The sequence below is a fragment of the Sebastes fasciatus genome, chromosome 1 (assembly GCF_043250625.1).
Source record: "Sebastes fasciatus isolate fSebFas1 chromosome 1, fSebFas1.pri, whole genome shotgun sequence".
In the NCBI taxonomy this organism is placed as follows: domain Eukaryota; kingdom Metazoa; phylum Chordata; class Actinopteri; order Perciformes; family Sebastidae; genus Sebastes; species Sebastes fasciatus.
The window spans coordinates 12,753,347-12,769,449 of record NC_133795.1 but is presented as its reverse complement, the minus strand read 5'-3'; the positions used below and the strand labels follow the sequence as shown (position 1 = coordinate 12,769,449).

General features: G+C 39.5%; 1 protein-coding gene across 1 annotated transcript in view; it reads right to left on the bottom strand.

The window, feature by feature from the left end:
- LOC141764680 (vitamin D3 receptor B) overlaps positions 1 to 16,103 on the bottom strand; it is a 39,369-nt gene that overhangs the window by 21,549 nt on the left and 1,717 nt on the right. Inside the window, exons 3-4 of the mRNA XM_074630069.1 lie at positions 2,618 to 2,765; positions 1,484 to 1,614 (exon numbers count right to left, since the gene is read on the bottom strand). Coding sequence (XP_074486170.1) covers positions 1,484 to 1,614; positions 2,618 to 2,763 — 277 coding nt within the window. The 5' untranslated portion in view covers positions 2,764 to 2,765. The remainder of the gene's footprint in view (positions 1 to 1,483; positions 1,615 to 2,617; positions 2,766 to 16,103) is intronic.

The window sequence follows — 16,103 nt, the reverse complement described above, 5'->3', positions numbered from 1 at the left end:
GAGAGACAGACAGAGACAGAGAGAGAGAGAGCTGGATCTCAACAACATGCTGCCGTTTTTGCAACAGCAATGCCACTGGCTCCTCTCCGCGTACAGTAAATCGCAGTGTCGGTGCCACCACCCTTGTGGTATTCCCAGAAACACTCAAAGGGAAAGTAATGTTGAGCTGGATGTGAGAGGCCTTTGCTTAAAAGGAGGCCTGGGGACAATATCCGGATATATCAGGAGAAAACAAGAAAAAAAAAAGTACCTGCTATTTACAGATCATGAAAATAAACAAGACTGTTTGGAAAGAAGAGGCCTCGCTAGATTGTACATAACAGCAGGTGTTTAAACTTCAGATGGAGTATACTCACACTATACAATGTGGGGAGGCTCCTCCAGTTCAAATAGAACATGTCAACACTCTAATGGGGGCAAAGACCCAGAGATGCTTGACCCCAGTCCAAATATTACATAATATACACAAGAGGGACAGTAGGCCCCCAAAACTGCAAACAGCAGTTGTGTAAATTTTACTATCTATCCACAAACAGAAACAAGAAAAATAGATTTAATGTAATTTATATACAGCAGGTTATATTAATGTCTTATTAGGGTGGTCTTGGATGAGTCCAGGACATCATTTTGATCCACATTCAACAGTGTCCAACAAAAACTACCTTAATACTAATTAATATAATCATTATAAGTAGAGCTGCAATAATGAATCAATTAGTTTTCAGCTATTAAATGAAATTACCAACTATTTTGATTATCGATTAATCAGTTTGAGTAATTTCTTAGGGAAAAAAAGTAAAAAGAATTCTGATTCCAGCTTCTTAAATGTGAATATCTTCTGGTTTCTTTATTCCTCTATGACAGTAAACTGAATATATTTGGGTTGTGGACAAAACAACATGTAGAATATAGATAAGGATGAAACTGGAAAGTCTGGTGTATGTAAGTGCTACTGAAGTGGAGATTTCTGGCTTAGATTATGAGAGAGAAAAAAATATTTTGAGGAAACGGCCATTGAAGATAAAATTCCATATGTTTTGCAAGACACTACAGGTGAATAGGGTTAAAAAAAATAATAGATATCACCACGAACGTTTCAAGTTTTACAAGTTTTCTTAAATTTTATGTTTAAATATACAAAGGAGACATTATCTAATGCTAACTTTTGGTGAATTTCTGAGAAATCCACAGACACAAATGTAGACAAAGTGTAGTAAAATAAACACTTAATTGTGTATTTTGGATAATTTCCTTCAAGTAGTCTGAAAGAAGACATGTTATGGAAGAAAAAAACAAACAACTAATCAATTAATAGAGAAAATAATTAGCCAACAATGAAAATAATCCTTAGTTGTTGCCCTAATTATAAGCACCATGCCTTTAACACAAGAGGGTTACTCCCTACTTAATTGCATGCAGTAAATCACACGGTGTAACGTTGGCGTATTGCCCTGAAGACATGTGGGTCACCTGTCATACTTACACTCTTTCATCATGCCAATGTCCACACAGCGCTTGAGCCGGCATGCCTGGCAGTGGCGCCTGTTGTCCTTGGTGATGGTGCAACTGCCGTTAAAGGGACACGTGAAGGCGGCCTTACGCTTCATACTGCGCCTAAATAAATTGTATACATTTTACAGTCTATTAAAATACACACACACACGTATCAGTTTATGAACACACAAAGTAAAATTTCAAAGAATTCACTGAAGCTGTTAAGAAGTCAGTTAAAGCTCTATATGTGTGTGCCTGAACATGTTTGTAATTATGATATGAGCGCAAAGAATTGGAATTTAACAAATATAGCACCGTGGCGCCTTCGACAGCGGTGTGCACAAATAATAATCATGAGTAGAACTGAATAAATATTTTTGCACTTCAAGCCTGGGACTGAGCGAAACGGCACAAATATGGATGAGTGCCAAGGAATCCAGGGGTAAAAGATGAGCCTTGCCAAACAGTGACGCAAAGCATAGTGATTTAGTCAGTGACGAACAGCATGTATGATCGTATATAAACAGATGTGAGCAAAACAGCACACAGATAAGCATGCTTGGTGAGGGTTCAAACAAGGGCCAGCTGCGAGACGAGGAAGGCGATTATTAAACATCCTTCTTTTTCATCCTCTCCCTTTAAACATCAACGGGAGGAACAGGCGTAAACGGGCGGATACATCAAACACACACAAGCTCACACAATCATGACTTGCTCTAGCTTTGTCTTGAGTTAAATTGGAAACTCATGTGTGTTTGTATCAATGAGCAGGCAGCAGCCAAGGCGTTAACTATAGGACTGAGCTCATCTGTATTCTCTACCTGCTGCCGGGCATTAGTGTGAACTCGATGTTGTCGGTGGTTTTGTGTGTGTTCTTATGTAACTGTGGGTGGTAATTACATTTAATGTGTGTGTGCGTGTGTGGGTGGACATTATATATGCAAGTTCAGACCCGTGTTTATATGCTAATGTGTACATGTGTCAATAACTTGTTAGTCGATATGCATCTCTTTGTTTTCATCAGGGTGATATGAGCAGTTGTGCTGTACTGCGTGTACATCCAATATGTCAATTTGTGTCCGCTTTACAGCGGAACGGTGACCTCGCATGAGCATTTGTGTACCTGAAAAAACCCTTGCAGCCCTCACAGGTCATGGCGTTGAAGTGGAAGCCGGTGGCTTTGTCACCGCACACGCCGCAGATGCGCGGCACGTTCCTATCGAACTCATCGGGGGCCAGAGTGGACGTACTCACAACTGTGGACTCCATCACTAAACGAAGAGAGGGCAAATGGAGAAAGACAAATATGAGAAATGGGGGAAATGGGGGAAAAAAAGACAAACTCCTGGTTATACAAACTGTTCACTTGTTCAATAACTTAATAAGAAAAAAAGAGGAAGAACATGAATTAGGCCTCGATCCGACAGAGCGCGTTTAGCAGTCTGGAGCGGCTTTTTGTAATTGTTTTTAATGAGATTGAAGCGTTTCGCAAGCTGCTTTTGCATTGCTGAGCACCTTGCATTTATCCGCTCTGTGTTATGTCCCACTTTTACAGGAGCATCCTGAACGTTTCGAGTTAAAAAAAAATCAACTCAGAGTGGAAAAGCGCCCGACGTCATTAGCATTTTTTCTCATTGTGGTGATTTTTTTGCTGGATTTTGCTTTATGACTTTACCAACCCTAGTTACCATGGAAATGCGTCCGATACCGCCCAAAATTCGGTATCGGCGAGTACGCCAGTCTATACACTGATCTGATCCAATGACTTTTAGAAACAAAATCAACTTGTTTAACCGGAAATCCATTCTTCTTCTTCGCTCTAAAACAGTAGCCTTCCCTGTGCGGTCGTCCTTGATGCATCATCGCTGCCACTGGCAATTACTGTTTTAGAGCAGCGAAGAAGAACTGATTGCAGGTAGTTTGTCATGTGACGATAGCAAACAACAACAGTGAAGCGCTAGTGGAGAGTGTAATGTTAACAGAAGTAAGAGCACGGAAAATGTCAGCCATTTGGCAATATTTCACCAAAAACCCAACAAGCTGTTAAATAATAATAACTATATATTTTTGATCGCGCTGGTATTGGATCGGTACTCAGCATCGGACAATACTGCATGTTCAGGTATTGGAAAGTAAAAAATGGTATCGGAACATCTCTACTTGCTAGCAACATATAAAATAAAACAATGCAGTAAACTGTAAAACATGCCCTGTCTGATCAGGGCCTTTTTAATTCAATTAATTAATTTTAATTTAAGAATATTTTCTTAAATTATAATCTGTTCAGTGCTGCAGTTCGCAAGACATATGACAACAAAATAATATAAGTCATTTAAAATAGTGATAATAAATAAGTGATAATGTTTCAAGTTACTATAAAAACTCCACTTTTTATTTCTTAGAAAAATACTCAAACTGATAAACTAATTAATTATCAAAATTAATTTAATAGTTGACAACTAATCGATTAATTGTTGCAGCTCTAGAAGGGACATGGTTGACATGAAGACAAGTGAAAAGAGACGTGTGTTACTTGGTGAAAATTATCAAATTTCAGCTTCTTAAATGGGAATATTTTCTGCCTGCTCTACTCCTCTATGACAGAAAACAAGACATTTGAGGACGTCATCTTGGGCTTTGGGGAACACCGATTGACTTTTTTTCTTTTTACCATTTTCTGACATTTTATAGAACAAACAACTAATCGAGAAAATAATCGACAATCAACAATGAGAATAATTGTTAGTTGCAGCCCTTGTCCCTTCCTTCAGGACACATTGAAGTTCTCAGTCTCCCCCCTTTTGAGGTGAACTCAACTCCAGTGTTTTTGTCCAGGGGCGAGGAACTGGAGCCGTATGAATCAAGTGGAAAAAACTCCAAAAAGCTGGATCTGTGTTACATTTGATTACATAGTGCTTTGAGTATTTATTTCACTTAACGGCCATGTGAGAGGGAGGGGAAAAAGTCATGTCACCGCAAGGCTAGCATCCTCATAAACAAACAATCACTGTCCTTTTCACAAAGCTCCTTTCTTATTCTCTTCTTTGCTTCCGCTGCAGAGTGAAAGCGGAGCAAATGATGGAAGGAGGGCCAAGGGACGGGAGGGGAGGGTTACTAATCCGATACAAACCTCAACAAACTCACAAATCAACAGCCAATGAAGTACGGGCCCAGCTGAATAATTTAAAATGTTTTGACAGATCACTCCATCACTCATGTCTAATTAAAAACCAGTGATCCTGCTAAAAGTCTCACATACTCCTATAAATGCAACAACTGTATTCGTATTCATGACTGTGAACATATGAACAGTATGCCTTTAAACCAAATTCAGTCCATGGCCAATTCTATTAACAGGATATGTCCTTATTTTTTAAACCAAAGGTCAAAAGTAGAAAGGAAACAGAGGATCTTTTCAATTCCTCCCTGCTGCAGGCGTCATGGACAGCAGTGAGTCAAGCCTCTACAGTATGTTGATGTCTTGTATCTCAGCACCACATGTTTCAACCAAGAACATCTGATACAACGACTCGTCACGGTACAGTGAGACAGTAAACATGCACACGACTGGAAGGACCAGAAACTGACAGCAAATATTTGTGGAGGGAATTCAGCAGACAAGTTGAACTGAACTCCCAATAAACAACGGACAACAGAGAAACTCATAAGTTAATGGGGAATCCCTTCAGACTATTAATTCTCATCACTGAGCCCCTGAAACAGTGAGCTATGGCCAGCTGATGTAAAGAAAACTCAAAGCAGAGAGGTGAGTTCTCAAATTGTACAGAAAAAGAAGAAAACACATGTAGTGACTTAAATCTACATTGTCATTTTATTTGCTCTCAGTGGAACATTTACTGTCACTCTGCACAACACAGTTTTGTTACGATATCCAACTAGCCTGCAGTGACAGAATAGGCAAGGGAGTGTCCTAAACTCTCCTGTTTTCCCCACTTGACCAATCCTAAGTCCTGCCCCCTTAGTTACTGTTGCTAGGTCGGACAGGCTCGACAAAAAGAAAAACGCCAGTCTCGTTTAGCCAGCCGTCGAAGTGTGTATTCTTATTAGATAGTTTCTGGGTGCCAGGAAATGTAGCTTCAAGAAGCCGACGGCAAGGACTACAGTAGGCGGTGGAAGGATATATTCACAATGATAATCTTTACTTAGGTAATTTTTCCCATTGGGATGCTAGACGTCGTATATATCTAAATAAATAACACCGAAAGCTACTCCAGGGCGGCACGAAGCAGAGATAATATAAAGGTTTCTTTCTCCCACCCACCATCGCACACAACCCCCCTGTGCAAAGGTAAGGTAAGGTACACATGTTGCATCAAAGGTCCTTCAGAGGGACATACCAGGTTATGAAGGGCTGCAGTAATCAATCACCAATCATATTACACAAATCTGTCTTCATGACAGCGTTACAAAAGGTTTATCCATGGACACATCAAGATAAGGCCTACAGACTGTTTACAATGCAATAACACTTGCCATCCTGGTGATGTGATATGAATAGACTCAGGTTTTACATTTTCAAACACTCGCACTCCAGTTGTGAGCAGAGTTTGTATGAAAGAAAGCACCAAAAACAAACAGGATATTTCCAAAAAGTCCCATAAAAATACTGTTTTCTGCAATTGTTTACCAAACTTCCTGAGTAGAAGTGTCATGGTTCTGTCTTAAAAACTAATTTCATGGGAAAACACAACTTCTATGTAAGGTCAGTCACTCACTCGATGACATGATTACCAATTTGTCCAAGATGATATATGGACATGACCTTGAAAATTGTATCGTTATTACCTTATCGTATGATATGTGGACATGACCTCGATTATTTTTGTCGGCAAGAATATTGATATTACCCGTTTACACGAGTGTTTGTTAACATAAGAATGTCACCAACATTTAAGTCAGTATGACGCCAGAAAAAACAGCATTGGCAGCACAGGCTTGGGCATTGCGAAGACATTGCGCATTTTTGTTAACAAGAGTCCATTTTATTTATTGTTTTGGTTGTGTGGTTTTATTTAATTTGTTTTATTTATTTACAATATTTCTAAATTTTCTTTCTAATTTTAATGTCCAAATCTTCTTAGGAATTAAAAGTCCATTGCTCTTTGAAAGGGTGACTTTCATTATCATTCTAGTAAATTATAATTATATCGGTGTCATAAAATGATAATAAAAAAAAAATGTTTATCGCAATTATTTCTGGGACAATATATCTTTGAACAAATCAAGTCATTTTTCATGAAACAAACAGTCATTTTGACGGGCATGTGTGTGTTAAAACATGATTACTTTGGTATTTTGTGGTGTAAACAGTCATATGAGTTGGCCCATAAACACAGAAATCATGGTCAGGTAATGTGAGATGTCCTCCGGGGAAAAAAAAAAAAAGTCTAGTGGTCATTCTCACTTTAAAAAAAAAAAAAAAACGACCTTCTGGAGGCCTGCTGACATTTGGAGAGGTGACACATCATCAACATACAGAGTACATCTATGACCCAACAGAAAAAGTGCAGCATCTACAGCTGGTTTAAATATATAACTAGTGTAGTGACATACTGTAGCTACAAAATCGTTATTGACATCATTGTAATGTTACACAATAGTGACTAGTATAAATGGCACAGCCCTTAGCAAAACATAAAAATCTGTTCTACTGCATGTAGGCAAACTAATCCCAGGGGGCATTCACACTCATCACTCACTGCGAACCAACAGGGAAAACACCCATTTACCTTACCATATCATCAACTGATCAGTGAAGCCAGTCCTCTGTGATTGCATTCAGCCCTGACAGGCCATTACACTAAATGCACAGTAGTATTGAGAGAGCGCTAAATAATGCATGAGGTTATTAGACCAGATCTGTACTCATTCCTGTCTCGGGGCCAGCAAAGCAAAGGAACAGGTTTTTGAGCTTTAGGCTCAAACTGAACGTCTCACTCTTGAAGGATATACATATTGTGTGTACGTCGTTCGGCAGCATCAATCAAATCTGTCATTGCAGTAATAATGCTCGACATCACTCATGTATCATGTGTTACACTGACATAAAGCCTAAGGATCAAACAGTAACACTGATTTCTGATTAGCTTACAGGGTCTAGTCCTGCTCCATGACGGGCAACTAAGCATTTTTTTTTTTTACCGTTTGGTATAATTAGTGTGCTTGTAGATTGTAACTAGACTATTTTACCAATAAGAGAACCACTGTCATGTGTTTTGAATAGTACATTATTATGAATTGCCACTGACTGTATTACTTTAAACAACTTGGAGTCCAGCAACTGTTGGAGCAACTGTTGAAGTCTAACCTGCCTTCCCAGGTGGTAAACAGATTTGTTGCTCCCTGCAAAACGGAAGCAGCATATGTTTTGGAAGAAATATGATGTTAAGAACACACTGAGCTTAGAGAGAGACACACACACTCTGCTGCAGAAGGGTTTTGAGACGTTTCTATGGATGTTTTTTTTTTACTATTAATCTGAAAAATGGCAACAACAAAAGAAAAGTATTCCACAATTCAATTCATGCGCTCTAGTCAGTAATAATGAGTATTGAGGAACAGTAAATAATAACGTTATCATGATGTGTTCAAATTGAATCTTGTAAAATGTTGTTTTTGGCATGTCAATTATTTTTCAATGAGCGTTCACTTGTGATTTAATTACATTAAAAATGGATATGTATGTAACTTAAACAGGGGGCAAAAAGCTTACATAAAAGAAGATAAAACATGGACAATCATAGTCTGTGAATGACAGTGAGAAGTTGCATGTATTCCATGTGAAGTGGAGAGCTACTGAGGGTAATTAAGAAAAGCTCATCTCAACCACATGACTAGTATGAGTAGGAATGAGCTTTAACCAGCTGAAGGAGACAAATCTCTTAAACGTGAACAACTTCTACCTAAGCGCTGTGGCTGCTACATAAGTTTATGTGAAACACTTTCAATCTCTTACGTTGCCTGGGGTGTTTATTGAATGTGCTCTCTCTCCCTCAAAGCCATGGTAACAGTGTACACAAGTGATTTCATAGCTTACTTAGTTAAACAACTACATACTTAATAGTAAGTACAAAAATGCTAATGTACATAGTGGGTAATTCTAGGTTTATAATTTAGATTGTTTTATGCTAGTTGTAGTAGTTATGTATATTTATAGTGTATTCCAATATTTTAGTGTTGACATGTACATTTTATGTACTGTTCCTGTGCATTGCTTGGATAATCTGCTGCTGTAACAGAATAATTTCCCAATTTGGGATCAATAAAGTACATCTACCTATCTATCTATCTATTGCGCCTCCTACCATTTGAAAATTGCAGTAGGCCATATTGCTATTTCGATAACATTTTGATTAATTGTGCAGCCCTAGTCTGGCAGTCTGTCTGAGGTAAATTGTGGTACAGCCTAAACTACTGCAAGCTATTTTATTGTGTTTCCTTTAACGTAACGCGCCATGTGAATTGCGCTGCCTTTGTGATAAATACAGTTTGCCGTCTTGGTTCAGATTACGGAGCCTCTGTGTTGTTCTCAAAAATGTGATTGGTTGATGCATTTATTCGCGGTGCAAAAGCTCAGAAAAATAAACCTTGTTCTGAAAAAAATGATGTTGCTTTTTCGCCGTGTTCTGTGTGAAAGTGTTCATGACAAAAACAGTACAAATAAATATATTGCCATGCAAATTAATCACACACCAAAAAAACAAAAAACAGTGTGTAATAGCTTTTATCAAGGTAACATTGAATCTTGTTCCCATTGAACATCTACCAAATATACTGCAGCACAATTTCCTCTGGATTCTACAATCTTCTCACCATGTTATTGCGTGTGTCACATGGTGGGCATGCTTTTACTCTGCTTATGTGTCCATTACACCTCACTACACATATAGCTCAGATGAGCTCTCATCTATTGCCCTCTGCACGGCCGTTTGCAGTCAGAGAGAGGAAGTGCCGGCCCACATGAGAGAGCAGTGACAGTAGCGCAGGAGGAGGGAGGGATGCACGGGAGAAGCAGGCCAGAGAGGGGTGGGGTGGACGGCATGATGGAGGGATGGAATAAAAACAGATATGGATATATACATAGATACAGCGAGGAGGGGAGGGGGTGACCTCTTTGTCACAGTGACTTTCTGTGTCACAAGGCATACCCTGGCTGGCTGGCTGTTGTGGATGTGAGAGACAAATAGTGAGAGTTAGAGAAATAGCGGGGACTCAGCAGCGGCCCGGAGAGAAGCATAATCAACACAAACAGCCTGGTTTTGTTATCTAAAAAGAGTGCTAAAAATACACAGTCATAAGCCACTTCAATTACTGGTTAAATATAAATAAATGTCTCATCTCTGGCAGCTTCTCATCTTGAGAAGTATCAGGGGAAAAAGCTATTTGCTATTCACGTAGGAAGCACATTTTTAGTATGATTTATCTCAACTGGTGTTGCTTTACTCCCATTTTTTAAAACAAAGGAGCTGATTTTGGTGGTACGTGTTGTTTGTGTGTGTACACTGAAAAATCTGTTCGCAGGCCAACTCATTTGTATGTATGATAAAGCCTGGTATTGATACATTTAATCTTAATGCAAGTCTATTTTAGCCGTAAGGACTTTTAGATTCAAGGCACAGGATGGATCTTATAACTCCTCATGTGACAACCACCACACCCCCCTGCTCATCCAATCAGAAACGACAATGAAGACCAGGACAGTTAATCCGTTTTTGCGGTTTATATGGGACGTTGGATTAAACTGATGTTTACTTCCTCAGTTGACCCTTTAAATGGCAGAAAAATAGAGGGAAATTACTATTTCCCGAAGCCCACATGTTTTGTTTCATACGACCAACAGTCCAAAACCCAAAGATATTCAATACAAAACTGAAAAAGGCAGCAAATCCGCCCAAAAGTGAGAAGTTGGAACTAGGAAATGTTTGGCATGTTTGACTTTGACTGTTCTTTTCTTTTGGCTAATAAATTAACTGACTAATCATTTCAGCTTTAGTAAACGTAATGACAATTCTTTAAAAGGTACTGTATAAGTTGTGGGAAGAATTGATCACACAGTGTAAAATAAGCACCTAAATAACCCTTACGTAAGAAGTAAGTGATGGACTCTATCTGATAAACCGAGGGATAAAAAGAAGGAAAAACAATGTGTACTGGAAGCCTGGGGTTTGGGAGTCTGAGTGACACAGCGGCAGTGGTTGATGAGCAAGAGATGAGGCCTGCTGTAATTATGCGCGGTACCGCAAACTGACTCTAGCTTGTCATTTTAACTGGGTGGTGAAAGCTGCAAAATAAAGACGTTACCCTTATTTTGGTGGCGTAGCTGGAGGAGAGGCTAGGGAGTTTCCTTTTCTTTTTACCCAACAAACTAGCGGAGGGAGAACAAGTGCTACTTAGCATGCAGCGGAGCAGTGACTCATCTTTTCCTCCTTTGATTTATTCACATCATGGCTGAAGTGACACGCATGTGTCTCATAATCCAGGGACTGGCGTTAAAACCGGTCCCAAGTTGGATTTAAAGACATGACATTGTGTGCAGAAGCCTTAATGCTAAACATGTGATAAGATTAATGGTCTAGTGCTCTGGGTGGTGTGGACTAAATTAAGATCAACATGTCTGAAATAACTGTCATATAACAGAATCTCTTTATTAACCCGAGCCTAACCTACACTACATGAAAACTCCAGTGATTCAATATTTACTAATGAACATCTGGCTATTTTGTAACTCATGTGGAGTAGAAGGAATATCCCACCAAAGTTTGCATAAAGTGACACCTCTAACTTGCACCTTCTAATTAGTTGACATCGGATGTCAATCAGTGCAAAATTAAGTCTCGACTACAGATGGTGTGAACCTGAGGGACAGAGAGTAGAAACGTGTTAAGTGCTAATATGAGAAATGGAAACACTTCCTGCCGATGATGTCGCACAATGAGCGTAGAATATGGTAATTCTGTGTATTACTGCTGCAGTTTGAGCTGCTGTGAGATATGCATACAGGGATAAGTGCCAAGGTAGACCGTGGCAGGAGGCCAATACCACTCATAAGGTAGCTTATTTCCTTCTGTTCTACTTTCATTTCATTTCAAGCTGGACCATTGTCCAAGTATGTGATTACCAAACAGGAAAGTGGCCATTGGTTTTCTTCGTCAGGTGCTCTGCTACTTACAGAAAAGACATAAGTGAGACCTCAGCTGTAAAAAAAAAAAAATGAAGAAAAAAGATTTGGACCGCAGCCCAGATGTTAGATTAACTTTCATCAAAGTCAATATTAAGTGATTATAAAACCCAGCCTCCACCAACGCCCACCATCTAACAAAACTAATTAAGTGGGGCCATTAGTGCTTGGGCGTTGAAACGAAATGTGATTGAGGACGGGGCAAGATGTAACAAAGTGGGTAAAGAGGAGGATCCAGGAGGGATCATTTTAACTGCGCACAGGCGTGCAGAAGAGAAATGGGAAAGCGGGAAATAAAAAACCTCTGGCATCACGTCCCAAGAATGTCAGCAATGAGTTTACAGACCACATCCCAACACATAAGAGTCAGTCGGAATCACATCCAGACCTATAACAGCACTGGAGGAAAGAGAGGGATCGCTGTGGAACGCCTGAGTGGGAGAAAGGGGCCCTGTCTGACAGTCCAATGAGCATCCTCCGTATACATCACATGACGCAATCCCGCAAATGGTTCTGAAATTGTTCCATGCTGCCAAAAGTTTCTCTTAAAAAAGGGGAAAAAAAGGGAGAGAGAGAGAGAAAGAGAGAGCGAGAGAGCGAAAAGACGAGGAGAAGTTGTGGAGAGGGTTGGAGGGAGAGGGGAGAAAACATAAGGCGATGTGTTTTACTGCATACCTCTGGCTGGGTCACTACGAGTACAGAAGAGACATAAAACAAATCAGATCTGGAATGACCCGGGCTGCAGAGAAAGCTGGGCTACAATGGAAATACAGGGGCTTGTGATTCACACAAAGAAGTGCATCTAACCCCACAATAGAGGCCGAAAAAGAGGGTGTAAATGGAAATTTAAAAGGAGGAGAAAGGTGAGGGCTGAAAAAAAAAAAACATTAAATGAAAACATGATCTGGGATTTGTGACAGAACACTCAAATATAATTGGTGTTTAGAAATTGCCTAAAAAAAAAAAAAAAAATACATGAGGATAACAGAGAACAATGGACAAAAAGAGACAATGTGGACCAACAAAGTAGACAAACTGAGTCTGTAATGCTGCTAAACAACTGGCTGAGCAGACTAGTCCAGTCCTGTCCCTTCGTTTCCCTCTCTCGCTCGCTCTCCCTCCCGCAGCCTCCACGGGTCTATCGCATGCTCTTTTCCTACGATCACAGGCAGCATGTTACAGCAGCCGTAATAGCACATGACAAGGTGACCTGTGCCCCACACAGGATGGGCTAAACTGGGGTGGAAGGGGTGGGGGGTCACATGTCCCGTGTCCACCCCTATGGTCTCTGCACCACTACCACACCACCGCCCCCCCTGCACAGGCCCCAGCACTGGCCTGCAAGGCGCGAGAGAGAGAGAGAGAGAGAGAGAGAGAGGCAGTGACGGCAGCCTGCCCCCTTATACTGGGCCCCTTGCTGGACTCTGGAGAGGGGAAAGAGACGAGGCAGGGAGAGGCCCACTCAAACACACACCGAAAGTCCTGTTTATGTCTATGGCGAATTTGACAGAATGCACATTCTCGAAGTCGTGCGCGGAGAGCCAACTGGACAGAACCGGACAGGCAACAGACATGTGGGTGAGGTGGGCGCAAATGTACGTAGCCCACAAGTCAAAGTTATATAACCTCCATAAAATGCCGTCTCTCTTTCAGGAAATACTCTTTAAAGAATTAAAGAGAAAACCTTCGAAAGGTGAAAAAAAATAATACAAAAATTCCATCCATGATCCAACTATACACACAATGAAATTATATAAAATCTGGATATACATCCCCTGCCCTAGATATCAAACAGTGACTTATACTTTGCTTCCCTGGTAGATACTTTTCTGCATGACTTGCGCTCCATATACAACAAATATTACCTGTGTTTGGCCTAGAAACCATTAACCGCAGGAGGTAATTGAGGACCTAAAGACATTAGGGGGAACTTAACACTTCATTAGTCTCAAAGGCAACTGAACATATGTGGCAAACAGCACGCATGTACAGGTATATACAAGCGGGCCTTTACAGTTAAGTACAGCAGCCTCTTTCTTTCTATAGGGTTACATGTGAGAGGAAGCGACCAATTACCGTAGTCACGAAAGGGGGGTGGGGGTGGGGTATTTCACTGTACAGGAGACCTAATGGACTGTACCATCACCACACCGCTCCGTAAACAACCTGCTGCAGTTACAGTCAATAAAACGCACAAACTGAGCACATTTCGTATCTTCTCATTCTACTGACAATTAATTGAAAAGCTGAAGCATACGTAGTCCTCATTTGGGTTGAGTCTCCCGTTCTGTCCCAAACAAATAATACAGGTCTTCTCGTAAGTTTCCACATCACATAAATTCAGAACATGTGTGACCGTTGATCTCAAGTTGTTGAGAAGAGACACCGCAGTCGTTTTTTTTTTCCTGAAACAGGCGATGAAGCAGCTGACCTAAAAACAACATCCTACCTGCTACTTTTGAAGTGTCAAACTGTTTCATAAACAGAAATGGATAGGTATGAGAATTATAGCGCCAAGATCGCTGGGAAAATAGGCAGGAATATATACATATGCAAGCTTCCTCTTGCGTTAGCCGTATTTGGTCCCCTTCAGATTTACTTTGAAGTGATGAGCAACAAAGAGAGAAGAGCTGGAGGCTGTTTAAATGTTCAGATGCAAGAAAGACAAGACGCTCGTAGTAATTAATGGTGTCATTCATTATCAGCCAGGGGCTCAGTTCTCCGTGATAATGAAGTGAGTGGTTAAGGTGTGTAAATGTAAATAATTCTACCGAGCAACTATGTGTGTGTTTGTGAAAGCAACAGAGAACTCCTTCCATGCTCAGATAAATTGTTGGACGTGGTGTATGTATGTTACATGACCAGAGGGCTGAAATAGTTCAGATCTGCTTATCACTTTATCAACACAATAAAAATGTGAGTTGATATTACACTGGGTTATTGAAGGCGCCCAACTGACCTATTAATAACTTTTTATGTGGGGGAATTTTCACTCTGTAGCTGTAGGAAATGTTCTCATTAGGTCAGAAAAACACCCTATAATTAAATGGACTGTATTGACAAATTTCTTCAGTTGTGCAGATTTCATTTCAAGTCGGGCCTTTGGTTTATAGAAAGGGTCAAGGATTTAAGTCACATTAAATTAACCAAAGTTTTAAAAGTACTGACATTTAGGGCTGCAACTAAGGATTATTTTCATTGTCAGTTAATCTGTCGATTAATCAATTGGTTGTTTTGTCTATAGAAATGTCAGAAAATGGTGAAAAAAAGATGTCCTCAAATGTCTTGTTTGGTCCAAAACTCAAACATATTCAGTTGACTGTCATAGAAGAGTAAAGAAACCAGAAAATATTCACATTTAAGAAGCTGGAATCATTTAAGAAGCTGGAATCACTTCTCAAACCTATTAATCGATTATCAAAACACTTGGCATTTAATTTAATAGGTGACCTTTGGTTTTAGAAAGGGTCACTGATTTAGGTCACATTAAATTAACCAAAGTTTTAAAAGTACAGACATTTAGGGCTGCAACTAAGGATTATTTTCATTGTCAGTTAATCAATTAGTTGTTTGGTCTATAAAATGTCAGAAAATGGTTGAAAAATTGACGTCCTCAAATGTCTTGTTTTGTCCACAACTCAAAGATATTCAGTTGACTGTCATAAGGGGGCAAAGAAACCAGAAAATATTCACATTTAAGAAGCTGGAATCATTTGGTCTTTTTTTTTATTCTTAGAAAGGGTCACTGATTTAGGTCACATTAAATGAACCAAAGTTTTAAAAGTACTGACATTTAGGGCTGCAACTAAGAATTATTTTCATTGTCAATTAATCAATTAGTTGTTTGGTCTACAAAATGTCAGAAAATGGTGGAAAAAATGATGTCCTCAAATGTCTTGTTTTGTCAACAACTCAAACATATTCAGTTGACTGTCATTGAGGAGTAAAGAAACCACAAACATATTCACATTAAAGAAGCTGGAATCATTTTGACTTTTTTTTTTTCTTTCTCACACTGATTATCAAAACAGTTGGCAATTAATTTAATGACAACTTATCAAGTTAATCAACTAATTGTGGCAGCTCTACAGTCATTTTCAAAACACTGATATTACAATCTTATTAATGTCAATATTGGTCACAGTTCATACATCACTTTACTACCTTATTCTTAACAGATGTCTTGTGTGTACGATGACAGAGTAAATGTAATTTCACAACTATGATAAGTTGTGAAACCACAAGAGGAAATCTGTGCAAACATGTGTAACTTATTGTTGTTATTATATATATATCTTGTCCTAATTGTTTTATCACCATTATGTAGTCATATTATTTCTTTATATTAATCTTGTCTCTAGGTGGAAGCTTCAGATAAGCCCAGTGGGGTTTTTTTTAGCTCTTCCTCCAC